The sequence below is a fragment of the Dermacentor andersoni genome, chromosome 8, assembly GCF_023375885.2.
Source record: "Dermacentor andersoni chromosome 8, qqDerAnde1_hic_scaffold, whole genome shotgun sequence".
In the NCBI taxonomy this organism is placed as follows: domain Eukaryota; kingdom Metazoa; phylum Arthropoda; class Arachnida; order Ixodida; family Ixodidae; genus Dermacentor; species Dermacentor andersoni.
The window spans coordinates 72,126,289-72,151,941 of record NC_092821.1 but is presented as its reverse complement, the minus strand read 5'-3'; the positions used below and the strand labels follow the sequence as shown (position 1 = coordinate 72,151,941).

Below are 25,653 nucleotides of genomic sequence, written 5' to 3'. Positions count from 1 at the left end.
ATAATCACACGGTGGTTCTGGCACCGAAAACCACATAAACTTCTTATTACCGTGATGCGCCATGAAATACGATACGTACGCTGCGGTCGCATTGATGCAGACGCGACTTACGTCGAGAGAATTGTGTTTCAGATAGCCAGACCTTCAAGATGTCAAGCTTCCTATTGGAAATGCCGATAGCACTCATTCCCTTTCTTACCGTGCGCATGCCCTAGAAGCAGCTAGTGTGAACCTGCTGTGTCCAGTGTGTAAACCATGTAAACAAACATGTCGTGAATGAAAACTAGTCCTTTCTATAAAGAAGGAACTCAAAAGAAACCGGTAGCTTCAACTGGAACACCAAGTATAAGTAACTAAGCGAGGAGGTTTCGCACTGTTCAACACGTTCATTGCAAATCACGTGATTTTGGCATTGTGGTTGCTGAAGGCGTCGAGTGCTTATAGCAAACTTCGCACTAGTGACGATCGGGCTTTGGAATGGGCATCATCAACACATCTTGTGTAGTTGTTGACAATTCGCTTCGCCCTGAGTGATGCATTTCGTAACCAGAGGTAACGCTACAATGCATGACGTGTCATCGTGCGCTGATCAGCTGTGTGCAATGCATTTCTCCGAACACACCATTTCTCGTACTCGCACCGTGGCAAGAAAGCATCTCGTGCACTAGTACATTTCGTGAACTGCACGAGCACACACGGAGCTTCACGCTTTCCCTCTTTTAAAGCCCTGTTTTTTTCACCCTTGCTTCGACTTTGTCGCTTCTGCTCCAGCTTCTGCTGCAGTCTTGCACACGGCATCGGAGGTGGTTGAGAGCAGGAGTGTAGGAGAGAGGAAAAGAGACATTAATAAGCATGACCCGTTTACCTTTCTGGCAAGAGCACCCTGGGCGTATGACCAACGCCACCTGGACTGCTGTAATTTCGCGTCGGTGCTCCTCAAAGGCATTGTAGAAGCCGCAGCGCTTCTACAATGCCTTTGAGGAGACAGAGACAGAGAATAAAAAAAGGGAGGAAAGACAAGGATGTTAGCCAGTGTAAGTACCGGCTGGCTACCCTGTGCTGTGGAAAGCGGTAAAGGGAATAAAATGAGAAAGAACAAGAACAAGAAAACAGAAAAATTTGCACAGTAATTCTATGCTGCGCGCTACAACATTCAAAGGCGGTCACAAAATTCGCATGCCCTTCAAAACTTCAGCAAAGCCATTGAGGCCTTCAGTGCCGAAACCCGTCTAGACCAGTGTCCTAGAACTTTTTCTTCTGTGAAGGGGCGATTGTCCAGTTTTCGAGCGTGGTCACGAGTACTTTTCTCGGCACATTGTAACGGGGACAGTCACAGAGGAGGTGCTCAATCGTCTCCTCGCAGCCCCAGATGTGGCAAGTAGGGCTGTCGGTCATTCCAATACGCAAGGAATAGGAGTTCGTGAATGCCACGCCGTGCCACACGCGACACAGAAGGGTTGCTTCCGTTTGTGGTAACCCTGATGGAAGAAGGAGTTGCGGACGTGAATGCGATCTGTGGAGACGTGCGTTCGTGAATTCGGGTAGCCTCATCCGCACTGGGATTTCCCGAAATTGCGCTGTGACACGGTACCACTGGTAGATGATGTTGCACCCCTTGTCGATTGCCTGATGGTGGAGTAGTCCGATGTATGCGAATAATTGCACCAATAAACTCCAGAGCAGCATGGATAGCTGCGACTTCCGCAGCCGTCGATGATGTAATGTCAGACGTCTTGACATTGATGGTAACTGATTCTCGGGGAATTACCACTGCTCCAGCTGAAGTTTTAGAGGTGACCGAACTATCCGTGTAATTAGAGGTTGGATTGCGCAACATTTTGACGAGACACACAGAAGAGACACACCTCCAGAAGAGACACATATCCGTGTAAACGTGGTTGAGTACTCATGCAAAACAGTCCAGAGAGGAAGTGGAGAGAATGGCAGAGACGAGGTAGAAAGAGGAGGCAGAGAATTGGCAGGGCCGGACGCTGTACACGTTCAGGCACCTACGCCATTGTGAAACGAGCGAATAAGAACTTTACCACTCTACGCCCGTCGCAGCTCGCACATATGGCAGGAGGGCGGAAGAGGGAAAAGGCGACGTCAGGAAGCATACCTGGTTGCTGTTCTCTTCAATAAAAAAAAAAAAGGTTACTACAACTATGGCAACAGTTTCGGAGGAACTGGAGAAATGTAAATCAAAGGTACATAAGGATAGGTTTATGCCATTTCTGAAAAATAAACACCGTGGAAATTTCTCTTCGTGGACAACTGACGCAGGATGTGCAGACACAGTAGCAATGTGACACTGTAGTTAGGTTCATTTTTTTAGTTTTGACTAAAATATATATTATCAACTAACGTCGAAGTAGATAAGTATCGTCTTTGGCGGTATAATTTCTTTGGCTATTATAGCGAAGCGTTCTGTGCGAATCGTCCCCGCGATACCTCAGACGCATGAGATCACCTTAGCACCATCCATTTACTATTCGTACAGATTTGCCGGCTCTGCCTATAGGTAATTAGGCTGTGAAACAACAAACAGAACAGATGTTTCCGTATTGTAAGAAATATAGATAGTCAAACTGACAAGCCCTATAACAACGAAAACCTTTCTCTGCGTTTTTAACAATGTTTGGGGTGTTATCTCGATCACTATCTCGTAAAGGTGGCCGACCTTTGATATATGGCAACACCAAAGTGAGCTGGCCCTGGAGGAAATGTTGGCTGTTGGAAATGTAGGCCCGTCTCGGAGACTGTGTAGTTAGCAGTCACGCGGGTCGCGTGCTGGTTGTCTCCGTTTCTTGTCAGTCTTGTATGGAAGGCAGGTAATTGCGCTGGAAAACGCTATGCGGAAGATGAACAGTGGCACATAATTTGAATACTCGCTTTACGTAAGTCTCAGTACGTGCGGATTACCTGCATTGTTTAAGAGCGAAGCTTTCTTTGCCCACTTCCTTCGACTCTACCACTGCTGGTGCTGTTGATGTGTGGCACGGCACGTCGTGGGGGGGGGGGGGGGGGGGCGAGGATTGACCGCATTTTTAATGTACACGGCAGGACTACAGGAGAGGAGCCAACTATACCTGTCCAACGACAGCTCCCTAGGCGTCGCCACAGTGTCTATGGGACGCCCTGACCGTTGCAACAATGCCCTCTAACGGCTGTTAGAGCATCCCGCAAAAGTATTGCAGAAGCAGCAGCGCTTCCCGTTATATTCACGCGCAACAGCCCAGAGAATGGACAGGTAGGATGCTAAGGAAGAAATTGAGACCAGAGACGGAAAATGGATACAGCCAACGCCGTCACTAGACGGGTGAACAATAAGGCTGCCGCACTTCGCTTGCGGCAGCTTGTATGCATGGAAGGATCGTCAGGAAGCGTCGTCAGCGCTGTCAGGAAGCGTGGCCACTTTGGGGTCCTTTAATAAAACAAACAGACGCTGCTATGCATTGCTAAAGTTGCGGATAAATTGAAACAAAATTCAATTCATGATAGGGTAATTCATGATACGTTTCTGCTTTTTCTGAAAAAAAAAAAACACTGTGCATTTGTGGTAACTAGCCCAGGACGCGCACACTCGCAGCAGCATTAAAGCTCCGCTGCGTCAAGACGATAATGCACAAGCAAAGGAGCACTTAGCCACAATGCGATGTGCCGTGTGAAGCAATGCCAGTGATAACCTTCTCGCAGGCTACGAAGCAAAGAGGAAAACAACGCCACAACAAACGAGTCTCGCTGTGTATTCTGTGCACTCCGTAGACACACGCACGTGTACATGGTAGCACTTACCATGACCTTACGATTGTCGTATGTCATCCACATCACTGTCAAATATTAGCAATAAACGCAAACTGCGCAGAAAGCTGCGCGCACATCGATTCCGACAAGTTTTGGGATCTGTAAAATTACGTTCATTTATTGACGTCTTTGCAATTCTAACATGCAGACACGGGACGTCATTTGTGTGATGTGTACTGATATGACCCTTTGTTCCTTTATTTTATCAGTAATCTGAGTGCTGGTGCACTGCCCTTGTGCCGTCATTTGCGCGTTTGTCGCAGGGTATCGAACTCTTTCAGGTCACGTTTAGGGGTTGCGATTCTAAGCTCTCATTTCCGTGTAGTGTTAAGAGAAACGATAGCCTACAAGGACAAAGGGGCCCACTATTGATGTTCAAGCTATTGTGAGACGAAAAGCAACTGAAATCCAAGAGAACGCAAGAGACAAATGCTTGCCTTGCTTTATATAGTATGTTATTTATGCGTTTGACAGTTAGACGTAAACGTGGACGCCAACCCAGACATCTTTGTTTTACCTGTGGTTGTTGATAAGGGTGCCTTACTTTTGTATGTTCTATAACTGGCTGATTTAAAGACCGTGATCGTGGCACATTTCGCCTGTAGTTTATGTGTACAATAGAAACATTGAGCGAAATAATTCTCGTAGGAACGCTTGACTATTCTAGGAGAAATGTGGAGTAAAAACGAGCAACCGCAGTTATGCAGTGATTTACTCGTGAGAATATGGCGGAAACGGACGCACCTCAAAGACGAATCGCCACTTGAGGTAAGAATTGTAGTAGCATGTAGTCCTTGATTAAATTAACAATATTTACATCAGTTAAAATAATTCGCCTCATAATGACTTGGCTTTACTCTTACAGGAAATGAAGACATCAAATTTAGACAAACGCAAGTGTAGCACAGAAGTTGAAGACCTGCTAATGCCTACAGAAGAGAGCTACGCGTAGGAAAATTAATTTACATAAAAAAACCGCTGAGGAAGAGGAACAACGATACAAATTTTCGTTTGTCAATAAAATGACGTGCCCTAGGAATGACGCGCTTTTAAACAAAATTGTTGTTCATATTCATTTGCAAAAATGGCTCCGGGTCGTTTCTGGAGACGATGGAGAAGACGAGATGCGGCGGAGTAAGTTCGTGTTTTTTAAGGCTACAAGACCACAGTAACAGCGCTTGTCGAAACGCTTTCTTTAAGTAGTAAAGCAGTGCCGTCTTCTACATGGGGCGGTGCATGGATCTGAACGAAGAAGAGATGCAGAAAAGCATGCTAGTCACACGGCATGCGCGCCACGTTCTCGCATATAGGCACTCACTATTGTGAGGGGGCCCATCATAATAGTCCATAGACTATTTTAGCGGGCGCCTCTTTGGTAAATGGAAGGTGCCCCTCTTTATACATGGCATGGTACGTGCGCCGAGTTTTGCTAGCCACTGAATGCGGGGGGGGGGGGGGGGGTCTCAGCAGTGTGCACAGTAACAACATAACAACCTTACCATTATTCATTGGTCTGCATCCGCTGAATCGGCGTCTACCTAAGGCCCCCACCCACCTTCTTCTGGACTACGGAACGGGTCATTTCGCTCCTTTTGGAAGGAGCCCTCCATGTTAGGCGTTGTGGTGATGCACAACACAAAAGAACAAGCGAAATAATGCGGTAACCTCAATAAAACAAAAGAAAAAATTTCCGCAGCTACATTCGAACCCAGGACCTTACAATTACTTGCGAGAACCATGAGCAAGAAACACAGGTTCTGCATCGGCTGCTGTTACACGTCAATATAGTGTTATGGCTGTAGTGAGGGCCCACCTCCGTATAGCACTCTCTGCTCTCAAGGCCTTGTCCATCCCTCACAATAAGAAACCTGCTCCTTCCGAAAACGCGCTCGCGTTTACACCACAGTCACTTGCTCGCTTTCAATGACCATGGAAATAAAAGAACAATGACATCTGTGAGCGCAATTGGCTCCTCCTTTCCCCAAGCTCTCGGAAAGGAACCAATTAGGCGCGCCTACTTAATATGTGACATGAAAACTGTTTACAGCGCAAACACATGCAACCACAAAGTATAAGGGACAGGACACAAGCGCTGTAATATATTTGCTTTAAATTTTCAGCAAAAGCCAGCCGGTGACTGTGGTATAACATGGGGGAGTCACGTCCCATGAGGCCGTCCCAGAGGGAGGGGAGGCATGACTCGCTGCTTCACAGATGTTCGGCCGGCTCGCTGGGCGTAGATAAAAATTTTACTCTTTCTAGCTCCAACGAACACAACATGATTTCGATGTTCACTTTTTTCACTTACACCAGTATCAGATAGATCACAATCCCACCGCATAATCCTAAGCTCCCCTACCGATTAAGAATTCACGCGGGGGAAAATTATTGATCAGATCTTTATTAACACATCCATCAGCTTACAGTGCTTTTGTAACTGTGAACTCGGCGGCACACGTTCGATTTCGACAACGAGCTTCCTTTCTTTTCTTTTACGGCGGTCGAGTTAGAAGTTGGACACAGTAAAAAATCATGAGCTGTCCGACTGTGTGTGGGTGGATTGAAGGAGGGAGGCGAATATAGTGGTGAAGGAAGGTGAAGGAAGGGTGAATGATGTGAACGGAGGAGAAGCACACGACAGAGGTGACACAGAATATTGAGCAGAGGTACGAACTGATTTATTGTCTTGATGGGTGGTCATCGCGACGTAAGGTATGCACGCAAATTTATTTTCTCGATCAGTGGTCATTATTTGATTCGCAACTGCAAACACATTCTCGAAGAATGTCAAATCGATGCACGTACGCCGCTGGGTGGTTGGTGGACCGCATCGGTGCGGCATCGCCAGCGATGTGTCTGCAGCACGAAACCCATAAACTACTCCCTTTACGGTCCTGACTCATCCACATTCAAATCACCAACAACGATCACGGGGGTAGTGTTATCGCAACTAACCCACGAAAAGTGACTATCCATGAACCCTACGCGGCTGCGAGCCATTGCTTTTGCTCGCTTAGGGGGCTATGAGCCATCGATCATGACAGTTTTCGACATGCTGTTTTGTATGCTGTATGCGTGATTGGAACGAATCTAAGGACTGTTTGCTTCACTTAACTGACTGCTTGTAGCCTCTGCCTTACGGGGCTATGAGCCATTGCATGTTTTGCTTGCTTACGGGGTATGAGACATTGATAATGCTAGTTTTCGTTCCCGGAGAACAAGAATGCGCGGAACCCTAGCTATATAGAGCTTGGCTGTAAAATATTTATAGGCGATTGCGATACTCCGTAATGATAAACATAAGCGCAGCTCAATACGTGTTTTCATTTCACAATATATTGGCTGGCGCGCACAATCTGTCTCGTGCTCACGTTCCAAACGGAGGCGACTCTGACGCGCCTGATTCGCTAATCGGGAGATCGCGAGAGGCAGTGCGTGGGTGACGAGTGGGTGCAATTCACAGCAACCTGTCGCAGATAGGCCTCCGCGCATTGAGCACTTCGTTTCTATGCAGGCGACACACGCTACTCTGTCGCCATATCGTAGCCATCGTCGCCGCACAGCCCGTCTTGCACGGCACTGCGCTTTCCTTCTCGCGTTTTCGTTCCACCAACAACGAGAGAGGCCCTACTTCACGGGGAAGTCGTACCGTCACTGTCAACGGCGGCAACACCCAAGGGTGCGTCACATCGAGCTCTACTTGTGGCCACTCTCCATCGCCCCTTGCAGCAGCAGTGACCACGTCCCACATGCTGGTACCACGGCTAGTCAGCTAGTAGCTAGGCTAGTAGGCAACTGAACATCTTGAAGGGGCAACGCAAAAAGACGATGACAGAAGGCAGGAACACACAGGACAGACACACAGGATCTGCCTTCTGTCATCGTCTTTTTGCGCTGCCCCTTCAAGATGTTCAACCAGCACCAACTGGCCCAAATGTCGATCCTTCTATAGTAGGCAACTAGCTACTAGCTAGGCTAGTAGCTAGCTAGGCCAGCAGCGGTGTTGCCGTTGCAAGTGGTGTTGCAACGGCAGCACTACTCGCATTTATTTTATTGAGACTGTTTCCCGCGTTCAGATCTTGTTTTCAACAGCCTTCGGCTTCTAATTTTATTTCCTAACAACATATATGCAACGCATTTGGGTGAAAACATATTTTCGATTCAAGATGCGCGAGCCACCCTGTCAGGCCGCGTGACAATTTTGCTTCGGCACAACATAAACAGGCTTATAAATGCAGTTTATTCACTGTTTTTATTAGGAACCTATTGCGCAGTAACGTAATTAATATACAACACAATAATGCACAGCTGAGTATCTCATTAGTGAGTAGAAATGGGCGCATGATGCACTTCGACCATGCATAAGTAAGACAGCTGCCTACAATTCCTCAGACAAAAAATTGCCTCAGAGGCCATTATCGTTTGCTGTGCACAACTCAAACCTACCAAAGTAATTTTTGTCGCAACCGTTATTTGTGAATAATGAAAAGGTTATCAAGAGCAGCAGATCCCGATTTTTCGCATACCAGTTAAAACACCTTCCCTTTTTATGCTATAGAAAGATTATACTTGCTAGCCCAGAAAACATGTTACACCTAGCCGATTTCTTTTTGCATAGCCCTCCTTTTGCTAATGTGCCGATATAGATGCAGCAAATTATATTGAATATGTGTATAGTTTTTTTTTCATAGGTAGTTTTGTTTCGCTATTAGCGGCGAGACTTGGGAGTGGCGCCCTCTTGCGAGTGACGTCACGGCCAGGACGCCGCTCGCTGCTGCTCGCTCGGCTGCCACGTGTGCTCGTTCCCTTCGTGTATGCTTGGGGTATGGGTGGCTGTAGCCGTACTTATTGAAGGGTATGTCGGCTTCTTTCTGCTGCCATGCCTGAACCACAGTTCTGTCTCCTAAAGCGCGAGAGCTGATAAAATTTGCGGCTTGGATATTGCAAGCTATGTAGCGGTAAAGGGGTCTACCGGTTTTACAATGCATATGTGCGCTGTGTCTGTCCATAGATTTTGCGTAAAAAGAATTTCTGCAAATTCAACACACGAAGTTGTGTGTGATGCTTCGCTAAACATTTAACATGCCGTTAGCATTTAGCTGTGAGAGGCATTGCATTTTACATGGAAGAAAAATCTTGGTAATTGGCGTCAGTATGTTATGTGTTAGAAAGACACTGCCCAGCGAAACTGTCATTATGATTCTTATTACTCTGGTGAGTTCTAGTCAAACATGGCCATTTATTAATGCGTAAAAGAAAGAGTTAGGCGCGCATTTCTTATGAAAAAGTTTGCTGCTATTTTCACCCCTCTCTGAAACAGGCCTCCAAAAAACGAATTGCTCATGGCTGCTAACACTACGGCGCGTCATGTAGAATATTTACATAGTTGATTCACAAATACCATAGTAGCAATCACCTGAGAGAAAAGTTTCGTGGTTAAGATCGAGATCCAATCAATTGCAAGCGATGAAATGTTTTATGGTGGCCCTTAGTAGCCTTTATCGACAATATGGCACACCCCTCACGCAACGGTAGGAACCGACTGTCGGTACGGTGAGACACGCGTTCTTCACGAAACCCATCTGTTCACTATAACTTCGAATGGAAGCTATAAAACATTTTTTTACAGCGCCAATTGGAATACCTGAAGTATTCACGATGTAATATACACGGTGGCTTAGGGTGCCTAGAAAAGTAAAATTCAAGCACCTTCTGCCTCGCCATGTCTCGATGCAGCGTTGTTTAGTTATACAAATGGAGAACTTCGATTCGTCATACATAAAAGAGAACCTCGCAAACCTTCATAAAGAAAACACCACAAGCCTTACATACTTCACTTTATTTTTACCCTCCACCGGGAAATTATGATATTTCAATATGTCCCATACAACTAATGACTGCGCTTCGACTTCTTTCTGGCTGTAGCCATACGGTCGAAAAGGCATACTTCACTAAACATTTGGGCCGAGCAGCCTGTGTCAGTTCGCCAAACCCGTATATTCGCCGTCATGTATATTTCTCAAGCAACAAGCACCAGTAAATTTCTCAAGTGAGTTGAACGTGTAGCACGGAAAAGGGAATATGTATGGTACATTCCTTTTCGTATTCTGCAAATAGCCGTAAGCCTTCATTAGCTTTACTTCAAATTACCGCCACTTAAACGGGTGAAGAACCGCCTAATTTTGAGAAGCAGGTAAAGAAGCAAGTGGTGCTTGTAGAATCTAAACTGCAGTGTTAATGAAGTCCTCGTGTTACTGCCGAGCGTTTCTGTGAAAAAATGCACAAATTCGATATTATACCCCGAACGACTCGTCATGAGCAAACATCTTTTAGCAGATTAAAATCAAGGTAACTGTGGTAAAGGTCATATATAGCCAGCATTTGTGACACACTAGTTGCATCGCGGCATATATGGTATCATAACTGGGTTATTATTGAATGCTATGTCTTTGCGGTTGTCGATCCACTCATGAAAAATCCACAATGGGCTGGTCTGCGCTCCTTCCGCTGGCACTGGAGCATTGCTTTTGAGAGCTGCATTGTCATCTAAGAAATAAGCCCTTTGAATAAGTTTTCGCGAATGAAGACGTCGTAAAAATATATTTGATATTACCGCCATAAGTATACAAGCAGAGAGAACGAGGGCGAACAAACGAAAACACCGCAGAAAGCGCCCGGACTGTAGCAGACGACAGGCGCGAGTCCGTGCCCTGACGTCACGCAAGCGGCGCTCGCAGCGCCCTTGTAGTTCGTTCTATACAACGTGTGAGAGCACTAGAGCTTCCTTCAGATTTGTAACACTGCGAACAAGGTATCAATACGAAATCCTCGCAAGCATTTTGCAGATATTTCTTAAAATTTGAAGTGCACTTCGTTTGTTCTATCGTCCTCTAGGCATAAATGGCACAGTTCCAAGACAATAACAGAAAATAATGCCAAGTTTTTTGTTGTTGTTGTTGTTGAGAAACAGCAAATGCTGGAGAAGCATGTGCCGATTGGTGGTTAGGCGAGGGCAAAGTGATGCACAAATATACTATTGAATGATTAGCTTTGGGACACGGGGAATTATTGCTAAGTGTAAGGGAAGTCGGCTGCATTCAATGGACCAGGGCAACCTGCTCAGAACAATTCTCTTTTTTTAATGTATTTCTATACGTCCTTCTAATACGTCCAATGTACATTATGCACTTTCTTTCACAAAGCCCATATGTCTGTGTCGTGCGACTTCTTGGAAGCATAACAAATGTATCAGACCTGTGTTACGAGCTTTATCATCGGCTAGAGGTCTTCGACATGGGAATTTCGGTGTCGACACGAGAAGGAGCCGAAAGCATTTGCACTTTTCTAGAAGAGTCGTTTCTGGCACAGCATGCTTTCTTTGCTTATTAAGATTATTCGTGGATTTGCTGAAAGGAACCTTCCCCTACTCCCGTCCCACCTTTGTCATATTAATCAAAACACTGAAGTCAAGGGTGTCGAGCGACATCAGTACTTGCACAACTTTGAATATGCCGGAATATTTTCTAACGATAGGCTAATCAGGAGGCAGCCCTAAGAACTATCGGAATTACAATATCAGGCGCCAAATCTTTTTCTGCCCCTTATCTCGATTACACTGCCGTCTTTTCTAGCAACTGGGAGCAGCACATGACGCACTTGAAGTAGGTGTTTCTAAGATTGCGCGTCGCAGGCCTCGCCCTGAATATAAGCAAATGTCTCGCTAGCACAGAGGTTCAATACTTAGGTCTTGTTGTTGGCCTAGGGAAGTGGCGCCCATCAGAAATGAAATTGAAACTATCCCGAACTTGCCTTTAGCGAAAACACAGATAGACTTTCGCTTCCTTTTAGGTCTAGTCGATTACTACAGAAAGTATATTCGCAAGTTCGCAAATGTCGCCCGCCCTCTAACCGAAGCCCTTCACAAAACCGAGCCAAACATGGTACAAGGAACGCCGAGCGGGAAAATAGTTTTCACAAACTAAAATGCCTTGTGGCAGGCGAACCGGTTCTTGCAACGGCAAGCTACACCCTTCCTTTCATAGCTTAACGTGATTCAGGCGACTGCGGCTTGGGTGTAGTACTAAGTCAGGTGAACCGAAATATCGAGGAGCATCCTGTTATGTACGCCAGTGGAAAACGGAAGTCACGCAGGAAGGCATACATCACAACAGAAAAAGAATATGCTTGCATGGTATGGCCGTCGAAAAGCTTCCCTGTTATCTCAAAGGGTGGCATTCATTTTGGAAACAGATCATTCACCTCTAGTTTCGTTGAGTCAAATGTCGAACAAAAATGGCGGCTTGGTGAGGTGGAGTTTAGCACTCCAGCAATTCACTTTCACAGTACGGCACAAGAAAGGAAAAAATCACAAAAATGCTGACTGTTTGAGCCGCATTCCAAAGAGTTTCTCTGCTTATAGCATAAAAGTCGCCGTAGCAGGACCTTTTTTTTTTCTCTGCGAATTCTGATTCTCTTTACTGTGCGTCTGTAGAGAATCGTGACAACCTGCAGTTCAAAAACTGTTAATTGCAGTTTTGGCATGTAATTGCTCTCAGTCGGGTCAACGGCTTGGCTGTCCTAAGCTGCGGCATTGTTGCTCCGGCTCGTTCAGCCAGGTTTCCCTGGCCCAGTTCCCCGTGCTCACCTGGCCAACTTCGTATACGTGCAGCCGAAATGCTGGCCCCTCGTTGTTCCAGCGGAGCACAGACGTTGCCTTGGCGCATATGCCCCGTCACACAGGGCCCACTCTTCGTGTGAAAGGCTGCAGCTACTTGGCTCATAAAAACTCTATGTGCGCTCCTTGGTCGCCCTTCTCAAGCCCCCCGTGGTCCCTATGGAGCATCTCATGTGCCTTGTCGCTAGTGCCGCGCCACCTCTATGGAGCATGTACAGGTGCCCCCAGAATAATTCGGAACGCCGGACACGCAGCTGCTGGTCGGCGGAGCGTGCCGGCGGATAAATACAGGCAAGATCTGCGCATGCGCGGTCTCCCTAGCGAGCAAGTTTCGCTCCCTAGTGCATCTAGATTGGCGTTGTCTTGCTCCAAAAAGGTAGCGCTAGGTGCCCTTTAGCATTGTTCAGGGGGGGCTGGGCGAATGAATGTCTGTAGCGCAGCATGCACCATAATCGATAAATAAAGGCTTGTGGATGCCGTGCAGCGTATTGTCGCCATGGTCTGCATCCCGTGTGGGAGATAATAGCAATGCTTTGCGTGATTACGTGCTAGTGAGGTGGTTTGACTACAACGACCTCGCTGCCCTATTTTTTCAACCGTGTTAGCCTGTCCTGCGAAGTATTAGTTCTTATTAAATTATCTCCCAATCCGTGGTAGTAATAGCTTCGTAAAACGAGGACTATTTCCACTTATATATGACCCCTCTTGACGGGTGTGTCTGATATAGTGGCAATAAAAGAGTTTACAAAATGAAATAACGTGGCACGTTCCTCAAGGCCAGTTTCATGCACAGGAGGTCACCTCATTCCTTTTCCTCGTGGGAGGCCGCTCTTCGGGCCACTTGCTCACATGACCAGCTCTGACTGATGGACTGTGCTTGCCTAGAGATGTCCGCCAGGGGGCTCCCGGACGTCTAGGGGCCCAATCACATTTAAATAGATCCAATAAAGTTTTATCTATCCATCCATCCATCCATCCATCCATCCATCCATTCAAAGGGCGCTTGAATGAACTCTTCACGACTCCAGTCATTTATTGGCGCACCACATTACGTGGTTCGCATATATTGTGCGCCAATCAATCACGGAATCTGGATCATCGGAAGCGATTATTCTTACGTATTGATGGCGTGTCGGCGTTTATTGGTGTAGATATTCATTTTCATACTCATTTTCATTTGCTCAGAGGGAATACACAATGATAACCAAGGGTAGGCTGTGTGAGCTGAATGAAAAAAAAAACATAGTAAGGAGAACATAGTAAATATAAATAAGAGGAAGAACACTGGGTTCATTTTTTCCACAGAAAACAAAAAGAATTGAAACGTAACTTTGTTTCGTCCTAAGCGGTTGGCATGTTTCGCTATCAACATCTCGCGATGTCCACGCGAAGCGCAGCTTGTAGGCAGCGTGGAATTGACTCGCAGAGCGCATCTACGAAGTCCCTCCTCTCACCAAGGCCCTTGCACTCGCGCGTTATGGCGAGCCAGAGCTCGTCGGCACTTGCCCCTCCAAGATTCAGCTTGGATAAACTTTCCTTCATCGTGCCCCACACGTTCTCCATAACATTGAAGTCTGCACCTTTCGGAGGCAAGTCAAGAATGCGAACACCACATTTTTAGGAAGTTTTTCCACAGCTCTGGCCATGTGCACCGGCTCAGGTCTTGTTGGAACAAGTAGCAGCCATTTTTAAATGGCCCGTCAAGAGCGTATGGCAATAGGTGGAAGTCGTGAATTTCGCTGTAAACTTCAGCTGTGAACAATGGGGACAGTCGGATTATCGGACCGAGGCCCTCTTTTCTAATTGCTCCCGACACGTTGAGAGCATAGTGGCCGCTGTTGTAGATCTCGGAAACATACCCAGGCTCATATCTACACGAAAAGGAGGCAATAGATAATGGTCTTTTCAGATGAAAGACCTTTTGCGCGTCCGAAGAATTTGTGCTTAACAGATCACAATGAAAAGGAAAATAGCTGCAGTTGTATGGTCTCCATACCCGGCGCTCTTAATCCCATCTAGATGAAAATGTCGATTCATCTGAGAATATGATTTCCTTCCATTCTTCACAGTCGTCCAGCGCTCATATGCCCTGCCAAACTCAAGGCGCCGGCGTTTTTGGCACTCCGTAATGTGTAGCTTTTGTGCCGCGACAAATCCACGAAGACCAGCCTCTCGCATGTGCCTTCTAATTGTTTCCTCACTGGCTTGCAGGTTGAGGGCTGTCTTGATCTGGCGGGCGCTCTAAAAAGGATCAGCAACGGCTGCAGCAACAATCAGGTGGTCGGACTCTTGCAACGTGCATCGGTGTCGTCCCGATCGTGCTGCATCTTTGAGTTGGCCATCTTCATCCCCGTATGCTTGGATTATTCGGTTGACCGCACTTATAGACTTTCCTGTGAGGCGGCATATCTCACGTTGAGGTATACCTTGTGAACTGAGGTTAATTATATTTCTCCGCACATTCATCGGCACTTTTTTCGGCATGTTGCCTCGATTGTAATAGGGCGGAATTCGCGCATCTGTCATTGTTTAGATATGTTCGTATCTCTTTATCAATTGAGCCGCCGATATCATCACGGTTGCATCAGACGCAAACGCCGCCCTTTGCCAGCGCTAGTCACGGTCACCTACCATAAATATTTTGAGCAAATGATAAATACGGCCCACATGAAAAATGAAAAACAAAGGCGCCCAAGCACCCGACCGCGCAGACACGAGCGCTTATGCTCCAACCCGAGTGCATGCGCAGACACAGCTTGTCACAGACACCACCGGCCCAGCCCTCTTGGCAAAACGTTAAGGGGCACCTAGGGCTACCGTTTGGAGCAACGCAACCCAAACTAAATGCACTAGGGAGCCAACCCTTTTCGCTAGGGAGACCGCGCACGCGCCGACCTTGGCACTACTTTTTCCACGGGCGAGCTCCGTCGGCGAGCGGCCGCGTGTGTTGCGTTCCGAATTATTCTGAGAGCGCCTGTACCTCAACGACAGGGCTTCGTCAACGCTGTTTGCGACAAGCGTTTCTCCTGCGACACTCTTGTAGCTTGCGACTTTGCCCCGCCACTTCGAAACGCTCATGGACTGCACTCGCACGAAACTAACGACAGTCCTTCCAACACAAGAAAAAGTGCTGCAATGGCACAGCGCTACGGAACTTTCTCACGGCTGCTTGATCTTTCCAGTTGATCAAGAAGCGTCAACCTCATGAACGCCTTTCGATAGGGCAGCTGTGGCCGAATTGTTATGTCTGCGGTGCTTCCGTTTTGTTCATGCTTCCATCTGCAGAAGATTGCCACGGTCGCCGACACTCTCTTTTCTTTTTACAACGAAGCTGTTTACCTGACGGACTTGTATGAAAGAGCCGTATGCGTGATCTCGTAGGAGAGGGGGTTATCTGGGCTGGCTAACGTCGGCCAAGTGAACAAAAAGATGACGAATGCTAGTACGACGCAGAAGAGAGAGAAGGGCACGTGATTTTACCGCACCGCACTTGCGTAATGTGGGCGTGCACCCGCGCTGGGGAACACGCGGATGTGTGTCGCGGTAGCCGCCGCAGTGTGTAATGACTCCATTGCGCATTGCAGAGGCAGCCCATTGCAATAATTGCAAGTAGAACTGAAATGTCGAAAAATGGGAAGATCACTCATAGTGCGCACGGCCGAAGAACAAGCCGAGTACGAGGTGAGTCGTCGGCAGCAGAGACACGGCTATAACCAACGACAACGTGCCGTACGAAAGCGGTGAATGCGGCCAGTGACTTTGCCTCTGAAGAACGTCAGGGAGGCCAGCTGCGAGAATCTAATCATCGGCGTCGAGCGCAAGATACCGATTAAGTTCGCGCACTGGAGGCCGATCTGAAGCCTCAAGCTAGGTCGTTCGAGTTTGCGGCCAAGCGGCAGAAGCGTGAGCTCTTTTCGAGTTTCATGGGGGCGAATTCCTAATTTAAGAGAAAGTGTCTGGACGCGGAGTTTAGCCATAGTTGCTCGGTCTATGATCGACAGCTTCGCTGTTAATCTGCCACCTCGTGAATGGCTCGGCCGAAAATATTTTGTTTGTTTGCGCCAATATGATTGGTCGGGAAATGCACAAAAAAGCGTGTTTAACACATAAACGGAATTAGTCTTCCTGACCTCAGTGCAGGCCGTCCATTCCTCGACTACCGGCGGTGGTTCTGCCGCCGAATACCTAAAAGCACTCATACTTCCTTAAAGCAGAGGCCACCAGCACTCAGCAAAGTGTAGTGAACAGTGCAGAGTGGGCACGGTGGAGCGGCAGCCATGCAGTCGCTCAAAATACCGATCTTGCTTTTTGTGCAGTTTATCGCTCGGTCTGGCACGTGGCTACAACCTTCGGATCCAGCGATCGCCGGCTGTCCATCACCAGCGTTGCTGACGGTCCCGATCTTCAATAATGCGTCCTCACGTCATCAGTTCTGCTTTACCGGGCACATCCCTTCCATGGTCAGCGGGTCGACAATACTGCTGGCAACTGCAGCGACGCAGGAGGATATAACAGCACTGGAAATCCTACGCCCCTTCAGTGGGCACGGTGGAGCGGCAGCCATGCTGTCGCTCAAAATCCCGATCTTGCTTTTTGTGCAAGTTAGTAAACCCGCTTCTCTCTATTGTAAGCGGACTAGCAACGTCTGCCTGCTGCTCCTACCGTGCCCAGGTGTGCTCTTTCAGTGCTTGTGCGAATGCGTATTTGTTACGAAGCTCTTAATGTGTTGCGGTGACGTTGAACTCAACCCTGGTCCTACTAACAAAGAAATACTTGATGCTATCACTGAACTTTCTGAAAACGTTGACCACCGTCACGTTGAGCTCAAGGCAGCTCTTGACGACTTAAAAGACAAAGCAGAAGGTCTTAGTACAGACCGTCGCTAACCTATCAGTAAGATTATGCGCGGTTGAATCCTTTGTCGAATCATTCGACGGTTCTGCAGCTCTTAATGATGCGCCACGTCTAATCACCGAAGCTGTCAGAATGGAAGGCCAGGCACTCAATTCTCGACTGGACGATCTTCGAGACAGGTCGAGACAAGATAACTTATTGTTCTTTGGAATAGCGGACTGCCCGACTGAGACATGGGCTCAGTCAGAAGGCCTTGTTCAAGACGTTTTGTCTCGTCACCTTAAAATACAAATTTCCGACTCGGAAGTTTCCCGAGCACACAGATTAGGATCCTACACAGATAAAAGGACTCGGCCAATTATCATAAAGTTTTCGTCGTCTAAAGTCAGGGATGCAGTCTGTGCGCAGAAATATAAGCTCAAGGGGACTGGTGTATCAGCTAGCGAATATTATTGCAGAGCTACGCGAAACTCAAGGAGGAAACTAACAGAATTTGCAAAGGTAGCCGGGAAGACGTACTCTCTTCGCATGAATAAACTGATCATGGACAAAAAACGTACGTGTACTGCTCAGTAAGTGACAGCGTACGCGAAATCGCTTCAGCACGATCAGTGGATACGCATGATAGCGCCGGCACTGTAACTGCACGTGCTGGCACTTCAAGTGCATCATAGCTATGCCCGCCCAGATCCTGCGCAAAAGACGCCTCTATTTTTCTTTCCAATATACGGAGTATTCTGAATAAACGCGTGGAATTGTCTTCCGCTATTGATTCCTGCTCTCCTGATATTGCTGGTCTGACGGAGACTTGGCTTTGTGCAAAAGTTAAAAATGAAGAAATTTTGGAGTGTGAAAAGTGCTACAAATTTTACCGGTGTGATCGTGATTACCGGTCTAGTGGTGGTGTTCTGCTGGCGGTTGCCGATAGTCTTGCTTCCCATGTTATTCCAATTGTATCCTCGCTTGAGCTTGTGTGTGCGCGCGTGCTCATTGATTCTCGCGAAATAATTTTTTGTCTGTTATCGGCCGCCAACTGCATCATTATTGTTCTGTAATGAACTGCACGATGTTGTCAATCAGCTGTTCGTCAGATACCCAAAATCGCCCCTCTTCTTACTTGGCGACTTCAATTTTCCTGACATCAGATGGGAACGAGACTTGGTTTCCTTAAAACACAACTCAGCTGAAAGCAAAGAATTTTTAACTTTTTGTCACGACTTCAACTTAACTCAGCTCGTTCACTTTCCCACTCGCATAACTTCCACTTCCGCTAATATTCTAGACTTAATACTTACCACTACACCAGACCTAGCTACCGGCTTATACTCAAGAAGCTAAAGTTTGGGATGGGCTCAAAAGGCTAAATGGAGAAGAAATTCATCCGTTGCCCCTAGTAACCGGGGAAGCAAACCACTTGGAAGACCAAGCTGATGCCCTTGGCGAACACTTCCTGCGCGTTCCCAGTTATGACCACTATTCCAAGACTTTCCTGAAACACAAACAAGTAGCAGAACGCAAGATTATCGACCGCAAATGCAAACAGAACGAACCTTTTAACGCGCCTTTTAACATCGCCGAGTTGAGAGCCTCCCTGACTGCATGTCAGAGCTCTGCACCCGGACCAGAGAAGATCATGTACGACATGATTAAACAACTCCCCAGTGATAGTCAAATTACCCTGCTAGCACTTTTTAACGCTGTGTGGGCTGCGGGGTACCTCGATAGCGCATGAAAAGAAGCCCTTGTTCTGATTCTGAAGCAGGGCAAAGACCCCCCCCCCCCCCCCCCCATTAGTAACAAGTTACTGCCGAATTGCCCTCACGAGTTGTATATGCAAACGTTTAAAAAAGAGATAAACCGTCGACTTCTACACTTCCTTGAACTAAATAAAGTTCTGCATCGATATCAGTGTGGTTGTAGAGCAAGACGATCTACAGCCGACCATCTAGTGCGCATCGAAGCAAGCATTCGCAATGCCTTCGTACACAAACAAGCATTCTTATCCGTATTCCTCCACATGGAAAAGTCTTACGATACAACTTGGCGCTACGGAATCCTGCGTGGCCTATCGACGCTGGGCATCCGCGGCACTATGTTAAGTATTATAGAAAGCTACCTGCACAACCGTACATTTGGGGTGAAAATAGGTAATGCGCTGTCACCTGCATTCATACAGGAAACAGGGGCATCCCAGGGAGGCGTACTCAGTTGAACTCTCTTTATTGTTAAGATGAACACACTCCGTGCTTCACTGCCACCAGCCATTCTTTATTCCGTCTACGTACACGATATACAAATAGGTTTCAAATCCTGCAACCTCACCATGTGCGAAAGACAGCTCGAACAGAGCTGTCTTTCAAATGTTCAAATGGGCAGACCAAAATGGATTTAAAGTCAACCCCCACAAAAGTTCTTGTGTTCTCTTCACAAGGAAGGGAGACCTGGTCCCAGATCCTTGTGTAGAACTGTGCGGGCAACAAATTCCCGTCAACAAAGAGCACAAATTTCTAGGTGTTATACATCACTCCAGGCTTACTTTCATTTCTCACTAAAAATATCTTAAAGCAAAATGTCTTCAAACAATGAACTTACTTAAAATCCTATCCCACACAACATAGGGTAGCGACAGACAGTGTTTATTGAATCTTTACAGGAGCCTAGTTCGATCACGACTTCACTATGGTGCCATGGTTTATCACTCGGCCGCCCAGAGCGCGCTAGAGATGTTAGACCCCGTCCACCACCTGGGTATCCGCCTGGTCACTGGCGCCTTTAGAACATGCCCTGTCAAAAGTCTATACGTAGAGTCAGATGGGTGGTCACTCCATTTTCAGAGAACATACCTCAGCTGCACCTATTTTCTGAAAGTGCGCTTTAATAAGGAACATCCGTGTTTCACAACAGTTAATGACTTGATGTGCGATACACTTTTTCGTAATAAACCCTCTATGAGATTGCTTTTCTCGCTGCGTGTAAGAGAACTTAGTAAAGAAATGGATGTCCCATTTCTCGAACATCTCCTAATGGCTCAAGCTAATCTATTACCGCCCTGGGAGTGGCAGGTGATAAACTGTGACATATCCTTTGTAGAGGTCACAAAGCACGCTCCTGACCTCGAAATCGCTATGCACTTCCGTGAACTTCAATTGAAGTACTCCTGCTGCGAATTCTATAGAGACGCGTCAAAATCACATGTTGGCGTTTCTTACGCTGCTCTTGGTCCCTCTTTTTCTGAATCTGACACGGTAAACCCCCTAACAAATATCTTCACTGTAGAAGCCTATGCGGTGCTGTCTGCCGTAAAACACATAAGAAACAAGAACTTGACAGAACAATCATATTCACAGACTCGTTAAGCCTTGTAAAAGCACACATTTCTCTACAAAAGTACACAAATGCTGTCTTCAATGAACTTTACTCACTCTTATTCAATATCTATTTATCGCATAGACATGTAGCAATATGCTGGGTTCCTGGCGATAAAGGAATCGAGGGTAATTTGCTTGCCGACGTAATCACCAAATCAATGGCATCGCACCGTATTCGTTCTTCTGCTGTCCCTGCCACAGACGTGAAGCCTTTCCTAAGAAACAAACCGCGAAGCCACTGGCAACGCTTGTGGGACGCAGAACCAACTAATAAGCATCACTTAATTAAGCCGAAGTTAGATTTTTGGTATCCAACAACGAAAACATGAGAAACAGATGTCCTATTCACTAGGCTAAGAATAGGACACACATTTGGCGCTCATAATTTTCTCTTGACCGGTAACGAGCCCTCAACCTGTGGTAGATGTGGTGACATGCTGACTGTCCTTCATGTCTTGCTGGAGTTCCGGGACGCCGAAAGAGACAGGAGGAAATATTTTCCTCTTGTCTCTTTGGTGAAGAACCGCTTTTGAAGACCAAAGCACTCCTCGCTTTCTTGAAAGATGTTGTGCTACATGTTGCAAGCCCATTCATATCCTAGCGCATCCTCTTTCCAGAGGATATCGCTAGGATAGTTTCCCTTGTGTAGCACAAGCCTCTTCGCCCTTGGGTTTCAAGGGCTCTAGTGAGGCAGTAGCGCTCTAGACAATTTTAGCATCTCGTGTATTTTATATAATGCATCATTCTTTCTCAATGCATTCTAATGTTCATAGTGCACGTCAATAGTAATTCCTATAATTTTATTACACGTAGATTTTATGGAATTTACATAAACTCTTTTAGGCCCCTTTACAGCCACGGCACATTAAGATGACAGAACCCATCATTCCACTGCGAACTCATTAACCCTAGCATGACGCTCTTTGGCCACACCTGTGCCTTGCGCCATTAAACATCAAATATTCATTCATTATTTATTTATTTTATTTTCTATTTAAGTATACCTTACAGGCCTCAAAGTGAGGTATTGAGTAAGGGGGGGCAGTACATAGAAGATACATAGAATACAAGACATCTATTAACCGTATGTGTTTACAACCTATAACCGCAAGTGCAACCGAGATGGAAAACGAATTATGTAGTGGACGATTCACTAGGGAAAAGAAGGAAACATCATATAATAACAAGGAATAAATCAAACGGATTGTTTTCAGTGAAGTCGTGTAATTACCGTGAGAGTTAAACAGTAATAATGGAAAAAAAATGACAGGAATGTTACGGACGCGACATTCCAACGGAACGGTAAACATAGCGGCGTAACGGTAATAATGCGACAATAAGCTGTGAAAGATAGTGCAAGTATAGAAAGCAATGTGCGACAAACGTAAAACTTCACATTTCTTTAGTCATGCGTTCTGTCAAGGCATCACGGAATGAATCGTAGTTGGACTGGCATGCAGTGCTGTCAGGGAGCGAATTCCATATTCTGATAGCACGAGGAAGGGCAGAGTAATGGAGTGCTTTTGTAGAACCGTAAAGGCGGGCATAGCTGAAATGATTATGAAGCCTATGTGACGTGGAGTACGGTCGTTTCAAGCATGCGGAACAAGGACGCCCCACTACATACAATGAAATCAGTAAACGCTTCTACCTGCAACGTAGAGAGTATAACACGTCACACCGCACGCTCACTCGAGCTCAAGCGCTTACATTCAGAATGCTGCAAACAGACACATACCCCACGCAAAACAGACTACACCATTACATCCCTGAGCTTTACGACAAGTCTTATTGCACCAATTGCAATACATCTCTTAACGTCTATCATTTACTGTGGCTCACGTAAACTCCGAACCTAAGCTCACATAAACTCCGAACCGAGAAGCGAAAGTTTGAAGAAGCAATCCGGAGCGGAAAAGTCGCTCGCCAACTCTGGGCCGTCCAGCAGGCCCACGATACCGCCAGGAAACTCAACCTCCCGGTTCCGTCGTGGGAGACGCCAACTGCATGAGAGCCTCAAAGCTCTCGTGGCCTGCAGCACCGTGAATAATGTTGATTTCCTTCCTTCCTTTTAATGCTTTGCCTTGCACAGGTGGCAAAAGCTAGACAGCTGCCTGAAGGTGGACAAGTGATAGGATCGTGTGAGGACAGTTCAACTTTCGAAGCCGAAGTCGACGTGGCAGCCCCTGAGCCAGAAGCTACTCCTACTGCAAGCAGAGATGCCATCCCTGACGAAGCATCCTCGCCTTTCTGCAGCATAGATGGCCCAGCGGGGACCTGGACACTAGGAAAATCATTGACGGTAATAATGGGGAAGCTAGTACCGGCACAAGCAATCTTGCAACAGGCCGCTAGCGGCCATCCACTATTGTGCAGACGCTCCTGGCCAGCCACAAAGAAGAAATGTTACATGCCAGGAAGTCGGACGGGTAAAGGCACAAGATAATTCGAATGCTTGTGCACCTACAAGCGGAACGCAGTGAGATGAATGCCAGCATGATGCGTATGATAGGAAAATAATTTGAATCAAAGACAAACTGCCAATAAAACCATTTATACTCTTCTGTTTCACATGCTGGTCAAGCTTACTCAACTAGCAGGAAGAACCCCACACAGCGAATTATATACACTCTCGCGCCTCTCCAATAAAACCACCTGTGTAACGAAGAAATTATTCTGCCCCACTTCTATTGTAAGCAGTGCGTGACTTTCACAGCAAAGTGACCTGTATAATGAATGATTTCAAGGGCCCAAGCACTGCCTTATAAAGGTTTTTGACTGTACCAGCTGAAGAATGATCTCTAGCTCGGTTTGTTGGTGCATATACAAAAAATGTATTAGCTCGACCTTATCTGCAAGCGCGAAGTATGTGGCAAACCAGAATTGATAAAAAACGGGAAGGGTAAAATTACAATAAACAACATAATGCCAAAGTTGCAATGAATACCAGCACAAGCTTGCAACTGAACACGCTGAAAAAAAAGAACCCGCTTCGACTAGACTAGAAATGTCTAGTAATGAGTAGTAATGACCAAAATGACTACTAATGACTTGTAATGACTACTAACGACTACAAAATGCCAATAGGTCTAACGACGACTTGTAATGACCGCAATTGATTACAGATGATAAAAATGCTCACTAGTGAGCAGTAATGACTAATAATGACTGAAATGACTTGTAATGACTAGTAATGACTATGAAAAGACAAATATGCCTAGCGACAACTTGTACACACTAGAATTCATTAGAAATGACTAAAAATGCTTAGTAGTGAGCAGTAATGACTAATAATGAGAGAAATTACTTGTAACGACTAGTAATGACTACGAAATGACCAATATGCCTAGCGACAATTTGTAGCCACTACAGTTCATTAGAAATGACTAAAAATACTTTAATGACCAGTATTGAATAATAATGACTGAAATGTCTTGTAGTGACTAATAATGACTATGATATGACCAACATGTTTAACGACGACTTGTAATGACCTGAATTCATTACAAATCACTAAAACTGCTTAGTAGGGAGCCGTATTCATTAAAAGAAAGAAGAGAAAGAGAAGAGGCAAATGGAAAGAGGCGAGTGATAATAGAAGGAAGAACAGACTTTCACCGTTCACCTTTTAAGGGAGATCTTAAGAGACCCTGCAATTTTTGCTATCCATACTCGCTTTTTTGTGTTCAGCGCAATGGCGCAGTCTCTGCAGTTTTGTTAGTGATAGCCTGAAACAACATGCAACACACGCACAACTGTCGCGGGATGCAGCTGCGTATGTGGAGAGGTCACCACTTTTTACGACTGAGTACGCGTGTGAGGCTTCAAGTGCAGCTTGCTGATTTGGTGCATTTGTTAGCTTGTTGATGACGTTTTTTTACTCTGCCAATTTCCAAAACATGTTTAAAACACTTTAATGCACGAAATGCCTTTTCTCATTTTTGTACATATATATTACCACCAAAAACGAAGTGTGGGATAAAATATGCCTTTTAAAAAGTATATACGTGCTGCTTGCGAACTTTCGAAACAAAATAAATCCTTAATTGAAGCCAAAAAAATAGAAGTGGGCTAAGCCATGGATGAAGTTCTTACCGTATGTGGAAATAGCATCCATAATAAGCAGTTAACTTGATGAAGCAAGGAAGTTAAAGTTAAGGAGTGGGGGTGTACAGTTAGTTATGACTGACATAAAAGCAACATCTATCTATAATGGTTATTTTATCTGATGCATATATGTACTAATCAGACGGTTTCAAGAAGAATGTTTTATGAAAACGAATAATAATTTATATTGCTGCCAAGACACTGACTGACACTGCTAAGACAGTGATTTCGAGTGATATCTAGTAATTACATTCTTTCTTGCCAGCCTGAGTGGCCAATATGTTGCCTCTTTGCTACTTAGGCATACCTAATTCAACATTCAAACTATGTACGACACATTACCAAAGTGCGCAAAAGTTAGGCAGGGCCATCATGGCGTGCTCCCTCTCTCAGCCATGACAGGATGCTGTGAGTATCGTACGAGCGTGTTTTCTATTTTGGTTATTCTTTCCTATATGAAAGATAGGCTCTCACATGATGCAGATGGTCGGCGAACAGCTGTAAACTTTAATCAGGTTATTCGTGTCAGTTTGTCATGAGGTGCGTGTTTTTATGTAGAAACAGCCTAGGCAGCTTAAGCACAACCATAATTTAAGAAAATGAAAACAAAAAAGCGTGCGCAGCTTGCACTCGTCGTGCAAGGTTGGAGTCAATAGCGGAGCTTGTGATCACCAGCTTTTACGTGGCTTGCCTGAGTTGTTTGTGGGTTTTCCGAGGTTTTACTAGGTGTTGCTAAGTTATTGTCTCGGCGGGCTCGACGCTGGAAGTTTTCGAGCAGTCGCAGGCCGGAATCGCTTTTTCGGCGACGTCGAGCGTCCAGGCGCCGACTCTCGCGTTCCCTGGACT

The 25,653-nt window shown here is 46.1% G+C and overlaps 1 protein-coding gene across 1 annotated transcript in view; it reads left to right on the top strand.

Moving 5' to 3' along the window:
* LOC129386794 (sodium-coupled monocarboxylate transporter 1-like) overlaps positions 1-4,853 on the top strand; it is a 52,131-nt gene extending 47,278 nt beyond the window's left edge. The window contains exons 9-10 of the mRNA XM_055075002.2: positions 4,472-4,572; positions 4,670-4,853. Of these exons, the coding sequence (XP_054930977.1) occupies positions 4,472-4,572; positions 4,670-4,756 (188 nt within the window). The 3' untranslated portion in view covers positions 4,757-4,853. The remainder of the gene's footprint in view (positions 1-4,471; positions 4,573-4,669) is intronic.
* Positions 4,854-25,653: the final 20,800 nt, after the last annotated feature.